This window comes from Chironomus tepperi, unplaced genomic scaffold (genome assembly GCF_022539635.2).
Source record: "Chironomus tepperi strain 1889 unplaced genomic scaffold, CSIRO-AGI_Ctep_v1 contig_9, whole genome shotgun sequence".
Classification (NCBI taxonomy): domain Eukaryota; kingdom Metazoa; phylum Arthropoda; class Insecta; order Diptera; family Chironomidae; genus Chironomus; species Chironomus tepperi.
The window spans coordinates 1,006,295-1,026,956 of record NW_027226131.1 but is presented as its reverse complement, the minus strand read 5'-3'; the positions used below and the strand labels follow the sequence as shown (position 1 = coordinate 1,026,956).

The 20,662-nt window shown below is 31.4% G+C and overlaps 1 protein-coding gene across 4 annotated transcripts in view; it reads right to left on the bottom strand.

Annotated features, from left to right (window-relative positions):
* Nucleotides 1–20,662, bottom strand: part of LOC139086513 (calmodulin-binding transcription activator 2-like) — a 46,341-nt gene that overhangs the window by 4,417 nt on the left and 21,262 nt on the right. For 2 of the 4 annotated variants that reach the window (XM_070634982.1, XM_070634995.1), the window contains exons 3-15: nt 8,003–8,094; nt 7,033–7,071; nt 6,890–6,918; nt 5,499–5,634; nt 5,167–5,389; nt 5,030–5,073; nt 4,678–4,935; nt 3,875–4,181; nt 3,491–3,756; nt 1,733–2,768; nt 1,483–1,570; nt 1,020–1,417; nt 324–398 (exon numbers count right to left, since the gene is read on the bottom strand). In XM_070634982.1, coding sequence (XP_070491083.1) covers nt 324–398; nt 1,020–1,417; nt 1,483–1,570; nt 1,733–2,768; nt 3,491–3,756; nt 3,875–4,181; nt 4,678–4,935; nt 5,030–5,073; nt 5,167–5,389; nt 5,499–5,634; nt 6,890–6,918; nt 7,033–7,071; nt 8,003–8,094 — 2,991 coding nt within the window. Of the gene's footprint in view, nt 1–323; nt 399–1,019; nt 1,418–1,482; nt 1,571–1,732; nt 2,769–3,490; nt 3,757–3,874; nt 4,182–4,677; nt 4,936–5,029; nt 5,074–5,166; nt 5,390–5,498; nt 5,635–6,889; nt 6,919–7,032; nt 7,072–8,002; nt 8,095–18,187; nt 18,587–20,662 lie in introns of those variants that run through there. The other 2 variants (XM_070635003.1, XM_070634988.1) reach the window with 2 other exon arrangements.

Below are 20,662 nucleotides of genomic sequence, written 5' to 3'. Positions count from 1 at the left end.
TATTAACCGATTTATGCTATTCGTGATAAAAACTTTAATGTAACTCAAAATTCCGACAATCTGACATAAAACTTGGCAATTATCTCGAAAACTAAGAAAGCTTAGAAATTCTTTCAAGGAACCAGGAACCAAATAAAAAATAACTAAGAAATATGAAAAATAAATGAAAATAAAGCCTTAAATTCTTATATCTAAAATTAAATATTTGTCTCGTGATAAAAAGCTACAAAAACACACTGATAGTAAGATAATCAACACAATTAGCTAATAGTAAATACATGCTTGTTCTCTTGTTCACCAAAAAACAAAAACTAAAAACTAACCTATCGGTTTAGTTTTTTCGCATATAATAAAATCATCAGATAATGAAGAATTACTTTGATCTTTATCAGTATGACCTAGAATTGAAATTTAACTTATATTATCTTGAAAAATAAATTTTATTTTAAAAACTATTTCATGAATTTTTTTGGGGAAATTTCAGAGTTGGCGATGCTGCGAAATTCTTACAATTTTGGGAATTTTAAGCATTTTGGCGCCAATTTGATATGATTTAAAATCATCCCAACTCTGACAAATATTCAACAAAACGAAATAATAATAAAGGAACTAGGAAAATTGAGAATGTTGATATATTTCCATGTGACTTTAATTTACTACTCTGTACAGGATAAATTTTGCGTGATTTTGTGATTTATCGCGATTTAGAGTATATTTTATACATAGAAAATGTCTATTGAACAATAGAATGACACTTTATATTAATGTATGTATAGGAACAAAAAATTTAGGAAGTCGGTCAATAAGTTAAATATGTGCTGTTGACACGTTAGTTAATCTTTTTTTGTTATACCGTTGAGAGAGATTATAAAATGTTGTTTTAATGTCTAGTTTGTATATAAGGTGCTTTTAAAATTTATATAATTTGAGAAATAGAAATAGTTTGTAGGATATAAAGATAGAATTTTAAAAAAAAGTTTGAATGGGAAAATTCATGAAAAAATTAAATTTTTACTTACAGAATGTAAAGTCAAACTTCCTCATTGGTGACAATAAAGAGTTGTTGGATGATGATGATACTTGTTGAAATCCACTTTGTGATGACTCTTGATCGGATGAAAATAAATCGATATCACTATATGTAACGGGTAATGACATACTACGAGATTTATGATCACGTTTCGTTGTTTCCAATATATTTTGATAATCTCCCTTCCGATGTAAACTTCCCAACGATGAATTAATTGTTTCCGGATGAATAAACACTTTGTCGTCAAGTTCCTCATCGTTCAAATAGCTCTCATCGTTTACATTACAATTGTTATTAATTGTTTTACATGGACTTGAGAGAAAAGTGCTTCCTTGGATGTTCTTTATTGATATTACATTTGTAAGCTCGTCGGCTAATTTCATGTAACTGATTAGGAACAAAAAAATGTGATTATGGATTAGGAATTTTGTTATTTTTTGTCAATCACTTACCCATTTGTGTTACAAATATCTAAAGCTGTCTTATTTGATTTATTCTTTATCAGCAGTGATGATCGATCATACTTTAGAAGCAGCAAAGCTGTATAAAACACGATTTTACAATAAAAATCAAATAATCTCAAAAAATTGAAATATCAAAACAACTTGAAGGGGAACAACAACTTTAGTCATAAAAGTTAACATAGTTGAATGCCCCTCAATCAAAAGGAAATCATGTAAACAGTTTAAAAGTCAATCTTACCAGCATCATAACAGCCATTATCACAAGCAACCATCAAAGCCGTATTGCCATCATCATTTTGCGATAAAGGATCAATTTCATCACGAACAACTTTATTTGAACTTTCCATTCTCCATCCAAGTAGTACCTCAATCAATTTAACATAGCCGAGATATGATGCCAAATGTAGTATTGACATACCATTCACTTTCTTTTCACATATCGATGAGATCTCATGTCGTTTTAAACTATTTGTATATGTTATTAAGCGATTCTCAAAATCCGGATCTGATTCAAAAATATTTACATTATCATTTGATTCCTCTTTGATTCTATGCGTTTGATTATTTTCCATAGCTTCAAGTCGATGAAGTAAACTGAATTTATATAAAATCTCAAAATTACGATATTCATATTTTGGTTGCATACGATATTCAAAGTCAATTATGTTTGATACAAGAACACCGTCGCTAACGCAAACTTTTGCAACTCCAATTTCATGTTGTGGTGCATAAACGCGTAGAACACCATTTTGTACTGTTGTCGCTTTTACTGATATATTATCAAAATAGACTGTATAGTTTGTATCTAAGTTCCATGGACCAGTTATCAATACTTTCATTCCACCTTCAACATATGACCAATCGGGACAAAATTCAGTTATATTAAAATTATCTGTCTTTGACACAAGATGATTTCGTGCTGCCTCAAGTTCATCTAATTCAACTGGCAACTCCACAAGCATATCAAATGCATCTAAATTAACAAATGTATCATCATCTGTATTTGAACAATTTTCAATGAAATTTATGGCATTCATAGACTCTTCATTACGATGATTTGGCATATTTGCACTGAGTGTTTGTTGTATGTCTTCTTGAGATAAATCAAGTGTTGTATTAAAAGTAAAAGATTCTTCTTTCTTATCATCACCACTTTCTTTTAGATTATTTATTGAGGTTTGTTCCTTTTTGATGCTCCTTTCGTTGTCCATTTCACGTTCATTTTGTAGGAGATATTGTGGTGATTGTGTATCTTGAGATAATGAATGTTGAATCTGTGGATCAGACATAGACAATCAATGGTAGACACAATAAATATATGACATATTATAAAGGAGCTTGAGGTTGTGGTCTCGTTGAAGTTTAATAAATAAATTTAACGGTCATTTTGAATTTGAATTTTCTGCATCTTCGAGGGAGACATTTTAAAATTTAAATTACCGTTTGAAATGTAATTTAACGGTCATTTTGAATTTGAAATTTCTGTATCTTTCAAGAGGAAAAATTTGAATTTTCAATGGCAGCTTAAAATTTAATTAAACGGTCATTTTGAATTTGAATTTACAGCATATTTTAGGAAGAGAATTTTGAAATTTCAAAAGCCGTTTAGAATTGAATTTAACGGTAATTTAAAATTTGAATTTTCTGCATCTTTTAGGAAGAAAAATTATGAATTTTTAATTGCCGTTAAAAGTTTAATTCAACTGTCATTTTGAATTTGAATTTTCTGCATCTTTCAGAAAGAAAAATTGTGAATTTTCAAAAGCCGTTTAAAATTTAATTTAACGGTCATTTTGAATTTGAATTTTCTGCATCTTTCAAAAAGAAAAGATTTGAATTTGCAAAAGCCGTTACAAAAGTATTTATGCAGCAGGTACAGAAATGAGTGAGAAAAGACCCACAAATTTATCCATCTTATTTAATTGCATAATCAGTATCCTAACATTAAGTATAAATGTCATGTCATTAGAAAGACTAACAAAAAAGGTTAATTTACCTGACACAAATCTAATGGAAGTGATGTATCGGATGATATATTATTTCTAGTTGCTTGTTGATTATATGAAATAGCCTTTTCATTACTATTTGAAGAGATATGTTCATTAGACATGTCAAACTTTTGATGACTGTCGTGATGCTGATGATGATGATGAAAATTCATCAAATGATTCTCAATATTTTGATAATTAACATCTGTATTATCCTTCATACCATGTTCATTTATAATCTCACTATTATTACCACTAGAGTCAGTCATACCATCTATTATAATATAAATTTAATAGACATACAGTAGAGTAGGAAGAGAGAGAAAAGAGAAGAAAGGAATGGGAAATAATGATGATATTTACTAATTGAAATTTATCGTTTTGTGACATACTCATAATGACATTATTATTTTTCATTGAGCCATGCTGCTGACCAACATCGTTGCCAATTGGATTCAAAATACTGTTATTTGTTTTGCTTTGTATGTTATTTACATGTACATTGTAAATATTATTACTCGCTTTATTGCAAAACGATTGATTTGAAGTATCATGACTCATTACGTTGGCAGCAATCGTAGATTTTGATGAAAAGTCTCCCGATAATCCAACTTTTATATTCTTTATCGTTGATTGTGGCTTATCTTGTACTACACTTGTACTTATGTGTCTTTCCGAATACCATCGCTGATATGGTTGCTATTTGTATAGAGAGAAAAATGAATGATTATGAATGAATTTTTTGTCTGTTTTGATTCTCTGAGAGTCATGACTCATAGAGTAGCATGTGCTAGCATGTCAATATGTGACGCATTTCATCAGGCGATTCTTATCTTTGCTCCAAAACTAACCAATTTTGAGTTTGCTCAATTTGAGAACAAAAACGTTTCGAATGTTCCTAAGCATCAAATCAAGGACAATTCAGTGATAAGGAATTGTCAAAGGGTCATCTGACAAGGGGTTGATTTTTCATGATTTTTTGATGCACCTTTGAGGTGGTACAGGTACACTACCTTGCAATACCAGGTGTTTACCATTGCTCCGTACCAGTGGTGTATCTATACCGACCTGTACCACCACCAGAAAAATCAACCCTTGGTATAGGATCTGTAAATGTCAACAAATTCACACAAAGTATACACATCTAAGCAACCCCATCCAAAATACGCCACAAATTTGATATTCAATGACTTACTTTTGATTCAAATGTATTAAAATTGGCATTTGAAACATGCTCAACGCTATCGGATCGTTTCAACATATCATTATAGCTTTTGGAATGAATATTTCGAGTTGTTGTATTAAAGGAATGCTTTCCATTTGATACACAAGAAGATTCCGCACAATTTTGATCCAATTGCTTAACCAAAGCATTTTGACGAGCATTACGCTGTTTCTCCATCAATTGAGCCACGATTGCTTCGACCGTTTCCGATGTTTGTGAATGCATTAACTTTTTTTAAAGTCAAGAGAAAGAGAGGAAAATAAGAAAGAAATGAGCATTTTTTGTTCGAAAGACAAATAAAAGGCATTTTTGTCATGTTTACCGAATCAATATCACGAGACATTTCAGCATCATCTTCATTGAAGACTTTAAAAATGGAAAGCACACACACAATATTTTTGGTGATATTTAGTTAAATTATATTATATATACATCCTTAGCATATTAAGTTATACATACACATTGGCTTTAATTGACTCAGCAATTCCTCTTTCGTCCATTCTTTCTTGTCATTAAACAGTAAAGATGGAGCGATTATGAGCTTATTATGTTGAGTTCTATCATCAGGATAAGGAACATTTAGATAATGTACAAGAACTATATCAGGATTCTGAAGTAACCAGTAGCAGCGACGATGAAATGTAGGCAGAATAGCTGAATGAACATAACATCCGTAAATACACTGTGTGGTAAAATGGTGATAATGAAGGAGAAGAAGTTAAGATGAAAAATTATTTTGAAATATTACTCAAACTAGGATTAGTCAGCATTATAAAACATTATTAACCAACCTCAGTTCCCTGCACTTTTAGTTTCATATGATCTTCTCTCGTAGTTTTACCATCTTTTCGCTTCTTCCAACAATATCCATCTCTACGATAACGTACTTTCTTTCGAGAATAGAGTAACATGGAACCACTTTTCGGTCTGTAAAGAAGAATGATTTTGTTAGCAACTTTTGAACTCATTTTGTTTTTAGAATGAATGAGCTTATTTGGGTATGCATAATGTCTTTTGAGTTGAAGGGTAGATGAGCTTATGACTATTCATCTTTGTACAGCAGCGCTGGGAAACCTAGTATATGCCACGCCACACTCTTGTGCTACATAAGTGTGTGTCCTACACTGGTGTAAGACTAAAGTGTGTCGTGACACACTTGTGTAGATCTAAAGTGTGTCATGGCACACTAGAGCAAGACTAAGGTGTGTCATGGAACACTGGAGTAAGACCAAGGAGTGTCTTGTCACATAGAAGTAGGACTAAGACGTGTCATGCCACACTGGAGTAGGACTAAGATGTGTCATGGCACACTAGAGTAGGATTAAGATGTGACGTGACCATCTGATGTAGTACTAATGTGCGTCGTGGCACACTGAAGTAGGACTAAAGTGAGTCATGGCACATTCGAGTAAGACTAAGATGTGCCATGGCACAGAGTAGGCACAGAGTAGGACTAAGGTATATCATGGCACACTGGAGTAGGACTACCATGCAAACTGGCATAAAAGTAAGTTGTATCGTGGCACATTGGTGGTGAACTAAGGTTTGGCGTGGCATATTGGTATATTAGTATTACTAAGGTATATCGTGAAAAACTGATGTAGAGCTAAAGTGTACCGTGACACATTATTATAGGACTAAGTTGTGCCCTCTACTGTCCTAAAGATATATTAGCAAAATATCATCCTGTAATAGTATTACAACATCCAAAGGAAATTGCGCTTTCGTGGTGAATATTGCATTCCCATTCCATACTCGCCATCTCCTTTTGCAGTTTCGTAACAACTCTACTCTAATCTTCATGGATTTGGAAAAAGTGCACTTTTGAAAGAAGAAAAAAAAAGAACCAAAAGAAATGAAAATCTTTTTCTCGGAGCTATGTCTATGCATTGAATTATTAACATCTCCCTCTTGTTTCATTTCATTTCATTTTACGGCATGTGAAATAAGAAATTGAATGAGAATTGGAATGAGAGATAAAAGGAACTAGAAAGATAGAAATATTTTCGTAAATGTGGCCAAAAAAATTGGCTGAGAAATGTTAGAAATATGATAATTGAATAGGTATAATAACTCTACCGATGAAAACTTTGATTAAATGAGCTCATTCTACCCTCAAATATGATGATGAAAAGATTTTGAAAGAAAACTTTTAATATTTAATGAACTTTTTTTGTCTTACCTTGTCTTCACTTCTTTCGATTGCCATTCCTATTATTTTATGTTGTTCCATTGAATAACAATGAGTTTTGAAAAAGGATAAAAAATCATCGATGTTATTATACAATCAAATTAAAAGAATTCTGAATTATTTCTTCTTCTTACCGCATGCCTCTCAAAGTTTATAAGAATGCCAGCAATTTCCTATAACGAGATGAGCAAGTAATAAAAATTAAGAAGTGAATTTTGCTAGAAAATTTATTACAAAATAAATTTTATCTCAATAAAAAGTACTTTTTTCTCTTTGCCTAGAGGTGGAAACTTTACGCGTTACTTTTTACTTTTATTGAATTGATTTTATAGAAAAACTTTTGTTCTTGTTTGTTTTGAAATTGAATGTTTTTTTGTTGAAAATTTTGTTTATTTTATGATTTTTTGCAAATTAATTTGAATGTTTTGTAAATATTTGCTTGAATTGGAGTCTATTTAACTTATATTATCTCAATTTAGGCTACAAAATGTCTAATAATTAAATTAAAGTAAGATTTTATTGATGTTTACTGCTTGAATTCAGAATTAACAATGAAATTTTCCATTCAAAACAAAGAAAGGGGGTTGAAACTAAATCATCATTCTGATGATAGAATTTGAATATATTTTGACAGTTGATGATGTAAATTGTAATATTTGACTGAATTTGACTAAAAATTTTACAAAAATCATAACAAAAGTTAGTTTTTATTATTATTTGACTGGAAATCCTTCAAATTTTTACAAAATGCATTACAAAAGATAGTTTCCATCATTATTTGGCTGAATATCTTTCAAATTTACACAATATTCATTGAAAAATCCAGTTTCCATCTCTAGAAATTCCCAAAAAAATTCCCTCAATATTTTGCACATTAATTCACAGTATCAAAAAATATAAAGAGAGAGAGAAAAATAAAGAATAAGTATCAAAAGAACTAATAACAATATTGTAGCAAAAAAAAAAACTATTGAGAGATATTTTACACACATAGCATATAATAAAATAATAAAAAGGACACATAAAGATATATTCGAAGATAAAAGTTATATAGAAAAGAGTAATAATTTTTCCTTAACATACTAACTAACATGTTATTATTACCTCATTTGTGTTCCAACGATGACGTATACTTGGAAAATGATCTGCTTTTGGCAACGTTTCTAGATTTTCAGGAAGTTTAATAGGCTCGCCATCTTTAAGAGAGGAAGAAAATAAGAAGAAATATTTTATTTTAAAGGCCTTCCTTCATTTTTAGTGCTGTTTTTCATGCTTAATACTTAAAGGATGACTGTTATAATGACTTTTTTCTTCTTTTTTAAAGATTAGACAAATGTATGTTGATTTCGATAAATTTTAAAATCAGCTCAGTGGAATCAATGTTGAGATTTTCAAGGATGAGTGATTTTTGGTCTGTATTATGAGAGTGCTCTAGTTATTAAAACATTTTAGAGCATTAGAACATTTTATTTGAATGGATAAGTTGATGTCTAGCTCTAATGTCATTTTGTTCACTCATGTTAGATTCACGAATAATATGCGATTGTGATGGACTGAATATATGAGTCATCAAATTGTAACTGTGTAATTCTGGAGAATGAGCGAAATAAGACGTCGATGTTCTTGAAAGACAAAACATAGTGGCGGAGTAACTTGAAAAAATTTCAATGCTGGAACAGAAACACAAGTTTGCTTTACCGCCCTTGGCTAGAATCCTCAAGAGAAAAGACGTCCCATAGCTCCAAGAGCTACATGACGCAAAACAGTCACGAATGAAAGTTAAGTTAACGTGCGGACAGAGAATTTGTACAAACTAGGTTGAAGAACCAGCAATAGAGACAGATGTATAGCATGTTCTTGTAAGTTAAGCTCCACATAGGAGCATTGTAACAGTAAGAAGCCGCTACGTCCCAATGTTGACAGCATAACCTCAAACTGAGAGAGATACGTTCTTCCGGTATCTTGACAGATGCTTTCAGACCATTCCAGAGTCGATAACTCAATATAATGTCAAGCTTATATCTTGACCCAAAGTCGATCAATTTAGCCCGTTGACGTCCAAAGAACTCTTGGAAGGAAGCTGTCGATAGATATAGTATTGCACTAGGTATCGGAAATTGGCAATTGGAAGTCAGCGATAGAGTCAGCTTCAGGCGACTCCTGTGGGAATCATGGATCACAATTGAACGACCAGCGAAGAAGAAGAAGAAGAAAGTCGACCAATGACAATTTTTCTAGAAAGTTCCGCAATATATGCCATTGGTCGGTTGTAGGTCTAGCTATTAACCCTATCAGCTAAAGAGACCGTAATGGTCTTTAGGATACCGTAGTGGTATTTCTGGACCATGAAAGCATGATCTGTGCATGCTAGGCACAAAATGAACAAAAAATGATATTTTCAGCAGTATGTCACCTGAGTTTGCCGTTGAATATAAAAATTTCTAGGAAGTCCATGACACTTTTTCCAAAAAGACAGCTTTACAGTGATAAATTGAATAAATCCAACCATGAAGTAAGACTTACAAATATTGAAATTATTTGCATTTAGAGTTATTTTGAGAATGATAATAAGACTTTATCTTTATTTTGTAACTTCCGTACTTTATCATATTTGCCTTTTTTTACGGAAAATTTCAAGGTATAGCCAACAAATAGTTTGCTCTTAAAATAGTTTAAGGGCAAATTTTTTAAGGTTAGGAACTAACAATATTATCACCATCTAAACAAAGAAGCTGTTAGCAAAATTTATCATAAGTAAATTAAATTCCTGACATCAAAAATTTCACACTTGATCTCATAAAGAAGCCAGCAAAGTCAAACAAGTCAATGGTGATTATGATGATAATAAAGGCAACAATTTAAAGTTACGTGATTTTTATCATCTTATACACTAGTTTTATCTACATTCCATACACATTGAGTCAGGTCTCTGTCTACATTCCATATTTATCTCCTCTTACTGTGCCAGGTGAAATTTTTCATTCTTCTGTTTTTTGGCAAGTACTACTTCATATTCGTATGTAGACGAGATTTAAGACGAAGAAGAAGTATAAAGTTCTTCAAGGATCAGATGTTAAATGAATGAATGTAACACATTATAAATTCCATTCAATTTTTCCCAATTTTATCACAACTATAATGTGTACTATAAAACAGAATAAGAAGAAGAAGGAGAACGATGATGATGATAATAAAAGATATGTATGCACATATTATGTATAATAAAAAAATTGACACTTGGCGCATGGATGGACCACAATTTCTTGTTATTATTATTATTGGTATAAGCTCAATGTCAAGCAAAAATTTTTTTGTCTTTTTACGACATAATAATCTGAAAATGTTTTTTGGTTCTTTTAGGGTAGTTTTGGAAAATTAGGCAGCATAATGATACACTTTGTCTGATTGTTCGGTCGGTCGGTCGACTGCCATTGCAAACTCATTAACTATGCATCGTAGAGAATCCAAATAAGTTTTGTTAAATCCTTTAAGATCTTTTGACTAAGACCAAGTGATGCCCCAGTTCTTAAAGTAACAACTGCGAAAGATCCAATTTCAAAGAATTCCTGAATTGGATGTGTTGAAAAAGACAATAGAGTCCTTAATATACCGAACTGGCAGAATGTTTCGAAGGACAGAGTTGTCTTTAGACATTTCCAACGTGATGTCATGGGCCCTAGGCGCCCCAGCCTAGGAAGTAAGTCAGTAATATTCATTTTAGTTTTTGGGGTTACCAATCGACAAATATTGAAATGTTACCGTCTTGACGACGAGGCGGGAGTATACCTCGAACCAATTTGCAGCCAATTGACAAATTTAGTTACTTTTGTCAAGTACCTGCCAATTGCGGTTCCAAGTATACAGCCACCACGTCGGTATTGCGGCAATACTTCAATATGCCCATAATAGAGCCTTAAATATTGTAATCATTCCTAAATTCGATTAATTTATGATTTTTATTTCATTCATATTTCATTTGTATAAAAAAAAAAATAAAAAATAAACATTAGCTTTGCAGACCTTAAGATCCATAGCTGCGCGTTTATATGCGTTTCATGGCTATTGGGAGTTTAACGAGGGAGGATTCGCCAGATCTCTCGCTCAAACCTAGACCTACAGTTTATAGTGGAATCCGAACCACTTCTTTGATGACATTAATGCCTGTAGTCTTCAAAAGAAGACTGTGAGCCGCGATTCCACACTAAATGTGATTCGAAAAAGGACCGGTGTTGCAATAATTATGTACCGAAGTACTAAACCATTCCGCCGCCGAGCCACCTCGACTCATTTCATTTGTAAACAAACATGAAATTGGCTACGAATGGGAATTTTTATTCGGCAATTTGAATTTCAAATAATCGTTAGAAATATTATTGTACCAACCAATTCAATCCACACCCTAACAGGCAAAAAGCATGCTTTCATGATACAAAAATACCACTACGGTACCTAAAAACGGTACCTCTTTGTCTATTAGGGACAATACAAAGATTTCATATCAAAACGCTGATTGCTGCAACATAAATGCGCTGAAGCCACTCAATAAGATCGAGTCCTTTTTTATTTATTTAGAGTGTGTAAAGAGTCACATAGCTTCCATAAGTTTATGATAATATTGCCTCGAATGAAAGTGTCAAAAAATTTATATTGCACTTTATAGTTGTGAACCTAAATTATTAGCCCCGTTTTTATTTCCCCAACAATTTTGCTTCTCTCTTTCTCTCTCACTTACTCACTCAATTCGGTCTCATTTTTTATTGAGTGGCAATATTGTAATGTCAATTATTATATTTTTTATTGTACAATATTTTGCAAGGATTGAATGTAAAAGAGCAATGAAATGACTAACAGAGAGTACGAGTGTTAGTTGGAGGATAAGGAAGGAATATGAATATATTCTCAAAGGGGCCTTACAACAAGACGACAACGGAGATACGTTCTTTCTTTTAAGATTGTCGTAAAATATTTTTTTGTGTTCAAAGATCTCTTTTACTTCAAACCATATTTAGCCAATTGCTAAAAAAGACTCGTCGTCGTCGTTCGTCCCTTATATTTTATGTCTCTCAAGACAATGAATAATAAATGTGTTAATGTATACTTTAAAGTGTTTTTACCAAATTTCATGTGACAGTTCAATAAAAGGATATTTAATAAGAAATCACTTCCTTTTAACTTAGCTAAGTTTATTTTATGTGATCTTACTTTTTTTATTTTATTTTATTGGATATACTCGGCTATATTTATTTATTTTTTTCTTTGTAAAACTAACATGAATGGAGATGAGATAGATAAAAAAAACATTGTAAAAACAGGAAAGCGAATGACTGCGATGATAAAACAGGAGAAGTATAAAGAATTTTCTAGTGTACTCAGATGGAAAATTATAGTCGGAAGAATGGTTTTAATGAAATTTTATGAAGAATTTTACTAGTTCTGAAATGTCATAAAAATTAATTAGAAAATATCTTTGAAATATTGTGACATTTGATTTGAATTACTGGTGGGAATTTCCTAGGAGGTGGTACACTTATTACGTTCAAGGACCTCCTACTTAGACGTTCAAGGAAGGAAGACGATGCGATATAAACAACAGAAATTCCTAAAATTTCATTATTCAGTTTTTAAAATTTAACGGATATTTGAAATTCAAAAATTTGAAATTTTTCTTCGTCAATTGAAGCAAAGATTTTCAATTCATCTTGTTGTTTATCTCGACATGGAATTTGTATATTAAATTCAACTCAATTGTGTGATCGGCACAAGTTTTTATGGCAGTCAAATGCCGGTCACATGACGTCCAAGTGTCTATTTTTATTAAATGAAAGTTGTCACTTGGATTACATAAGTCAATCATTAGATTGTCATGAAAAATTTGTGTCGTTTGGAAAATTAAATCCAATTGGACTTTAATTTATTTTTCAAGATGACTTCAAGTTTTACTTTGTTGCATTAATTGAATCGAATTTTAAATTTTCGCATCATTTGTTATCAATGATCGCATCAATTCAAGCAAAAATCTAAACTATTTGCATCAATTTGAAGCAAATTTCAAATATTGTTGAAGTAATGATTAAATGTTTTGCATCTTTTGATGCGGTATGCAGAAAATTGTTTCATACTAACATATCAAATCAGACATTGATAAATTCCGTGATTCATATTCTGACTACAATCATGAAATTGTAATAAAATATTACAACAATTAATGTAAATAAAGCCTTAATACAGTCATACGAAACCTGTGATCCGCTGCACACTAGTGTGTCGTGGTCGGTTTTGTTTGAGGCTTACCACTAAGATATGCCGCGAAAAATAAAAGGTTGCTAACCCTGCTTTAACAGCATTTAAAACAAAAAAACATAAATTTTGATGAAACTTAGAAGTATTGCTCTAAATGAAGCTAATCATCAGCTTATCTATTGACAAATCTAAGTAAAATGCAAATTTAACCAAGAATTCAGATTCCATATCACTATCAGTTATTATAATAAGATTCCTTATCAAAATAACAATCAACAAAAACCCCAAAAGCCCATCACAGTAAAGTTCCAGAGTTCTTTTAATTTCCAAACATAATTAAATTTTCATGAATAAAAATGGGAGAAGTCCATAAAATTATAATCATTTAGAGTAAATAAAAATAAAAAGAAAGAAAAAAAATTATGAATTATTTTGAGAGCTTAAACTATCCAGACATGCAAAATACCAATTAATTAACATTCCACAAAACTCCAATGAGACGAATAAAAGGCAGTAAATGTAAAGTTAATCCAAGTATACTAGCCTAATAAAATATGTCAAAAAAAAGGATGAATGGATATAAGGAATTGGTTTGTCGTTTGTTTAATAATTCAATTCTTATATAATATAAGAAAAAATAAAACGAAAATCTTCAATATAAAATAAAATAAAAAAATTTTGTTGTGAATTTATACTTTCATAAATAATGCACTAAAATAAAGAGCATCACAGTTTCAGAATATAAAATAACACTTGGAACCATTGCCGCCGCCGAAAAATAAATGACGTCGACGAAAACTTTTCTTTTGGCATTTTCCTTTCTTTCTTCCCCCTTTCCCCATTTTCTTCATCTCCTGAAGAAGACAAGTCTTGTTCTGGCTGTGGATGTGGATGTGTGTACATCATATCATGCACATGAGGAGAGAAAAATGATAAACGTAATGACATTTTCTTTCTTGCCTGAATAGCACACGATGTAACACATTTTATGTATATGTATATATCAGTGGTGGGCAACCTATGTGTCACGGCACTCGAAAGTGCTGCTAAAAAAAGAACTTTAGCTTGAGATTAAGATCCAGAATTGCGCTAGGGCGTTTCGCGGATAATGATTGTTTAACGAATAATAATGCGCCAGACCACTGCACTCAGTAGACGCAAAGTTTGTAGTGGGATTCGAACCACTTGCAAGCTCTGCAGATTCGAAAGACACGAGTACGTCACAAAACCTAATGTACCCAGATACTAGAATGTCCTTGTGTACCTAGCAGTGTAGACACATTATGTGCGAAAGTCCTCAAAACTACACCCAGAACACTAGCCAGGCTTCGTTAGCTTTTTGGTTTAGATTATTAACGTTCATTTGAAATTTGAATTTATTTTCGAAAATTAGAACCTATTCGCACAACACAGCTTCAAAAATTAGACTTGACCTGGGACTGAACCTAGGATCTTTGACACGTTAGGCCAAGGCTCTACCATTCAGACCACTGATCCCATTTCACCGGCACTCTAGGGTGTCGCCAAAAATCATAGTGGCAAAACAGGCATTTTACAGGCGAAAACTTTACAATTTATTGATCTTACAAAATCTTACAAATTATCAAGGAATTGTATGGTTTTTGTCTATGACAAGTGCCTGCTTTGTAACTCTACCAAAAATGATCTACCAAGAATCCTAATCCTTGTACGGTTTTGGTCGAAGTCTACCAACAAGGTGTACCGCGAAAAACATAAGGTTGTCAACCACTGATATACATGTGATAAAAACACATAACGAATGATATAAAGTCATAAAAATAAAAAGGAATAAAGAGTTGGCAATACACTATGCAATATTGCAATATGAAAAATATTGTAAATACTTATAATAATGTATGAAGAATAAATTTTGTTTTCTTCAAGTATATTTTTCACTTTTCTCTCTGTATTATTTGCCATTTTCACAAATTAACCTTAACAATTTCCCTTCTTCATATCATTTTAAACATTTACATTTTTCGGTTTTCAATCCGGTTTCGAGTTCCTTCCCCTCCCTCCCCAGCCCTTTCCCACATTTATCCTCTTCTCGTCTTTTTAAAATGTTTGCATACACGAAAATCATTTACAATTTATTAAAAAAAAAAGCAAAACTAAATGTTTATAACTGAAACTTACAGGCTAGCTATTCTCATATTGTGCTTTGTATTCATACCGTAAGCCGCGTGTGTGATGACATGCAAACTATAGATTCACTTTTCTTGTTTTATATTTATATTTTTATTAAATTTTATTGTATTTTATAAGAGACAATTTAAATGCAAAACAAGAATTTGTCACACATGAACATTTTTCAATGGTTTTAGTGCTGTGGACTGATTGGCATTAATTGCTGTTAAACATCAAGTGAAGAGTGTAATCTGATTGTGGGCAATGTTATTTTGGGATTGGTGCTTTATTGGTCACGAGAATTTTCATTTCGGATTGATTTGGTTGGATTTATTATTGGATGCAGATTTGGTTTTGGAATTGACTAATGATTTTTTTGGGGAAAATTATTGTTGGCAACATCATGGATAATTTTGAATTTGCTTTTCCGTTCCTTTGGGGAACCATATAGATCATAAGTTGCACAAGTTCAACTCGAATTATCGATGCAAAGTATGTTTTATAACAATTGTTCAATACCTTAATCAAATGCAAGTCTGTAAAGCGATTAGAACTTCTTTACGGTAGCAAAAAACAGAATGTTTTAATTGATAATGTTCAATTGATAAACAGAAACGCAATATAATCAAATTAAGATGTTTTCCATGTTATAACGTTCATTTTAGATTCAAATAATATTTATTTTTCATAGTTGAATACCCCTTTGTTTACAGAAATACAATCTGAAATTGAACTTTGAAGAATAAACACCGTAGAATAATATTACAATCTAAATGTAGTTCTAATGTGACAATACAATCTGTATCTAGTTAATTACATTTAGATCCAACTGTATTTACAACATCCTAGAGATCTATCCCAGAATTGAAGCAGAAATCCCATTTTTTCTCAATTTTAGTCTCACTAGAGAATAAAAACAAAACAGATCAAAATTCCTTAGTGCACCCACGGTGTGAATACACCCATCAAACCTTTCATCCCACATGAAAAGTCTTTCTTTCAATGTTGTTTGTGTAAAAGAAGAAAAAGTCAAAAATCCCTTATTTAAAAAAAATGCATAAAACTTTTAGCACGCTCGCTTTGACTTTTCAAACTTTGCTTTCCTTTCTTTCACTTCTCTCCGTCTCTCTCGCCCACTTTATAGGTAAAAAAGCATTTATACTCTTTTGTTATTGTTATAAAATAAGCAGAAGAGATAATACACAAAAAATATTTTTTGATATAGATATATGACCGAATAAAGCTCTTCTTCAATTATATTATGAACTTGCATTCTTCCCCTCGTTTTTTGATTTTTTTAGCTTAATTTATCATGTGGAATAAGTTGGGAATGTCCATATTCTGTCGTTGTGTCTGTTTGAATGAAATTGAATACTTTGGCAGTCTGAATTGAGTTAGTTTTGCTGTTAAAACATCAATGGTAATGGAATGTTCCAGAAACATGAAGTTTCATTGGAATCAGCTACTTATTGTGCTGGCAATAGCCAATAAAACCTTCAAACTAACTTATCAAACTTCCTTTTCTAGTTAAACAAGAATTTCACGGATTCTAAACAGGGAATTGCGCTTTAGTTCTATATATTCAGGAACATTATTGCTAGTGCTTCTTCTACCCCTCTCTTCCTCTTGTTCCCGATTAAGCAATGTATCTCTCTTTTGCCGAACTGCACTAAATAATCAACAACAACAGAAAGAACATAATTTTTTGATCATAATAAAGTTGCTGATGTAACAAAAGCGCACATTTTATGTGGGAAAATATTTTTTTTTTTTGTGTGCAATGAAGACATAAATTTTAATGATTTATGGACTTGCTTTGAAGTTTAGTATTTTGTATTTAATCTGTTGTTATTTGAAATTATTTTTTATTCTATTCGAGGAAGAAGCAAAATTAGCAAAAGGATATGATAGCTCGGATCAATAAATATTATCTAGTGATGACCAATTTCTCAATTTCTTCACGTTCCGATAATCTTTTGTTTCTAATTTGACAAATTGTTGTGGATTTTTTATGGGAAATTTAACTAGCAATTTAGAGAGAAAAGTCGATTTTCAATGATTTGTTTGCAAATGACGTCCATAAAACGCATGGCATTTGGTATCGGTAATTGACAGACGGAAGCTAACGATAAAGCCAGTTTTGGGAGACTTCTAAGTGAGGTCATGGATCACAATTGATTAGTACGACCCACGCAGTAAGTTAGGGTATTTGATAGTCAATATGTGTTGTTGTCTTTTTCATTAAATCAGTGGTGGACAGCCTTATATTTATCATGGCAAATCTTGGTAGTAAGTCTCGACTAAAACCGCACACGGCATACGGTTCATTGCATTTTCACAGACTTTTGAAATTGCACAGGTTGCCCACTACTTTATTGAATGATCATTATAGTAATGATTTGATCAAATTAATAATAAGTTCAAATATCGCAATATGTTAAGAGATTTACATGAAAATCGTCAATAATTAATAAGAATTCACTGACAGTAAAGGTTCATATCCTAAATGACTTTCTTATTAAAGTATTTCTATGCATTTTAAATACAAGGTACTTTTTTTAGTTTTTAATATTATTTTTTGCATTTTTTAAGATTTTTCGTGGAGGCCCATCCATTTAGTACGTTCACGGTGAGGAAGGAATGACGTAAATATGGTTAAACCATTAAACATTCCAAAAATTCCATTTTTCATAATTGAACGGTTTAATGCTACCGTAATAATTGTACAAATTATGAATTTTTATAAATTCCTCTCAATATCTGGGTTCGAATCCTATTTCTTTTCAGTAGAAACTACGCTGTTAATATAGAAGTTAAACTCTTTTTTTTGCAACATAAACAGACTGCGAAATATGCAGCTCAACTTTTTTTTTTGTTGACATTCTAAAATCTAGAACTTACTGGAATTAAGCGGTACACTTGATGAAATATTAACATGTTGTCTACCGGCTTGCTGATGAAGCTGATAATGATGATATTGTTGATGATGTTGTCCAAGATAATGTCGCGATAAGATATGATAATTAGAATTTTGAATTTGTTGATTTTGAGATTGTAGTTGAAATCGTAAGCCCTGATGATTGTTGTGTGAAGGCTGTTGCGATATATCATGCTTATAATGGTGATTATTTGCTAACATATGAGACGCGACCGATGGTGTTGTTTGTGTTGTGTATGATATTTCATCATTCATTTGATAAATTGAACACTGATCCATGCTATTGCTCCAGTTTGCCATTTATATATATATAACTTTCAAATATGTTTTTCTGTTACTTTTTTGCACTAAACATGTTTACGTCACATTTAGTGTTATGCTTTATAACGTTGTATAAAAAAAACTCTTTTTTTTTCAACTTTTTATTGCAAAAATACTTTACGCATTTTCATCTGTGTTTTATTATTTAAAATAACTTATCTCTTATTTACTTATTTCTTTTTTTTTTGGAAGCACACTTTGAGTTTTCTTTTTTTTAGAGCTTTTAACTCTTTCACCTTACGACTTATTCACTTATAAAAAATTATGTTTTTTTTATTTATTTACAATAAACTTTTTTGTTTTTTTTTTCAGAAGCACTAAGTTATTGCTTATTAGATTTATTCTCATATGACTACATAGTACGATTAAAAAAAAAAAAAAGAGTCAGATTGTGTGTAACTTAAATTGTATGTATTTTACTCACATACGACCTTATTAGTCAGTCGTTAAACAAAAACTGAATGTATATTGAAATATTATTATTATTACTATTATGATATCACGCAGAAGATAACTGTTATCTTATCTTTAAATTTGCGTCAATTCAGAGCCACAAACGTAATATCTCTCTCGTTCTACAGTGTGAGAACAACAAGTTGGAATGCTTTTTTGGAGGACCTAAATTTGGGTAGTAAGCGCATTTTTGTTATTTATTTGAATATTTAGTTAGTCATATTCGTAGAGACGTAAATGAGAATCAATTCCAATTTGAATTGTAACTAACTAATTGTAATTAAATTCAATCAAATTTGAATATTTTATGGTTAACAAGAATTAAGTTGTTCTCGTTGGTGTTTTTAGTTAAAGAGGTAAAGTCTTTCAATGTCATGTGATATGACCGGAAAATGACATAGAGTTAAGGTGGTTTTGGTAAGATCAAGAATTGGAATTGCTTGACCTCTTGCAAAAACTGTGTAAAATGGGAAACTAGACAGAATGGACAAATATTCATTGGAATCCTAACAAAAAATGAGCATACTCAATTAAATGATCGCGCTCTTGAGTATACTCAATCAATATAACTGAGTATACTCAATTTTGTGAGCATACTCAACTGAATCTCAAGTCATCAACTGAACCTTAACTTGACTTCAACTACTTTGGACATAGCTTGTCTCGGAGACAGAGTCAAGTGTCAGTTGGATTTGAGTCGATTTCTTTCGACTATTCCGTAACCGTTCAATAGCTTGAGTCGACCATTAAAAGTCAAACCTGAGTCAATTTCTGTCAATTGTTCCAAAACTGTTGACAGCCATTATATGAGTAGACCTCAAGCTTTTGGTCAGATACTGTTGTAAAAATTGTAAAATAATAGTGCAAATTTTAACGACTTTTGATCTTAAAAAGATTGTAAAAATCTCATTGAAACCACAATTTTACGATAGCATCTGAGTTGATCACTAACGATAGTTCTGACCAGACTACCGACAACTCATTTCGAAAAAATTCGACATTTACTTTGAAAAAATTCGATAATTATTTCGAAAATTTGAATTTCATTTGACAGTTTTTGGATGAAAAATTTAATTTTTGAAAAACCTTTCTTTCCACTGTATTAAGACAGCGCTGAAGTGTTTAAACCAAAATTTAGCAAATTTATGCTTTATTTATTAGGTTTATGCAGCCTTGTTTTATGTTTTTAAGTAAAAATTTTGAAATTGCAAATTTCTAAAAATTCACGCACTAACACATACAAAGATTTGTTTACAAAACATTTCCAAATTTTTGCAATCAAAATTTGTCATTTTTCTCGTTCATTACAATATAATTCTTGATTTTAAACTGTAATAAGTATTAAAGTCATGATTCTTTATGTAATTGAATAGTATTTAGTAGGATTTTCTTCGAATTCATAGAATTTTTCAACGTTCAAAAATAATTCAAATATTTTAAATTTTTTCTTAACGGAAGATTTCTGAGCAGTCGGTAGTCTGGTTCTGACTTTTAGATGTCTGTAGACCTCAAACCACACACACCCCCCTCCCTTTCCACTGGTTATGCCCCTGCATTCCATAAATCTAAACACAAAAAGCTGGCTTACCAGCGATAGTTCGACAAAGGATGATATCAGTGAATTCTTATAATAGATGATGGAAAAAAATTGTACTAATTACTGT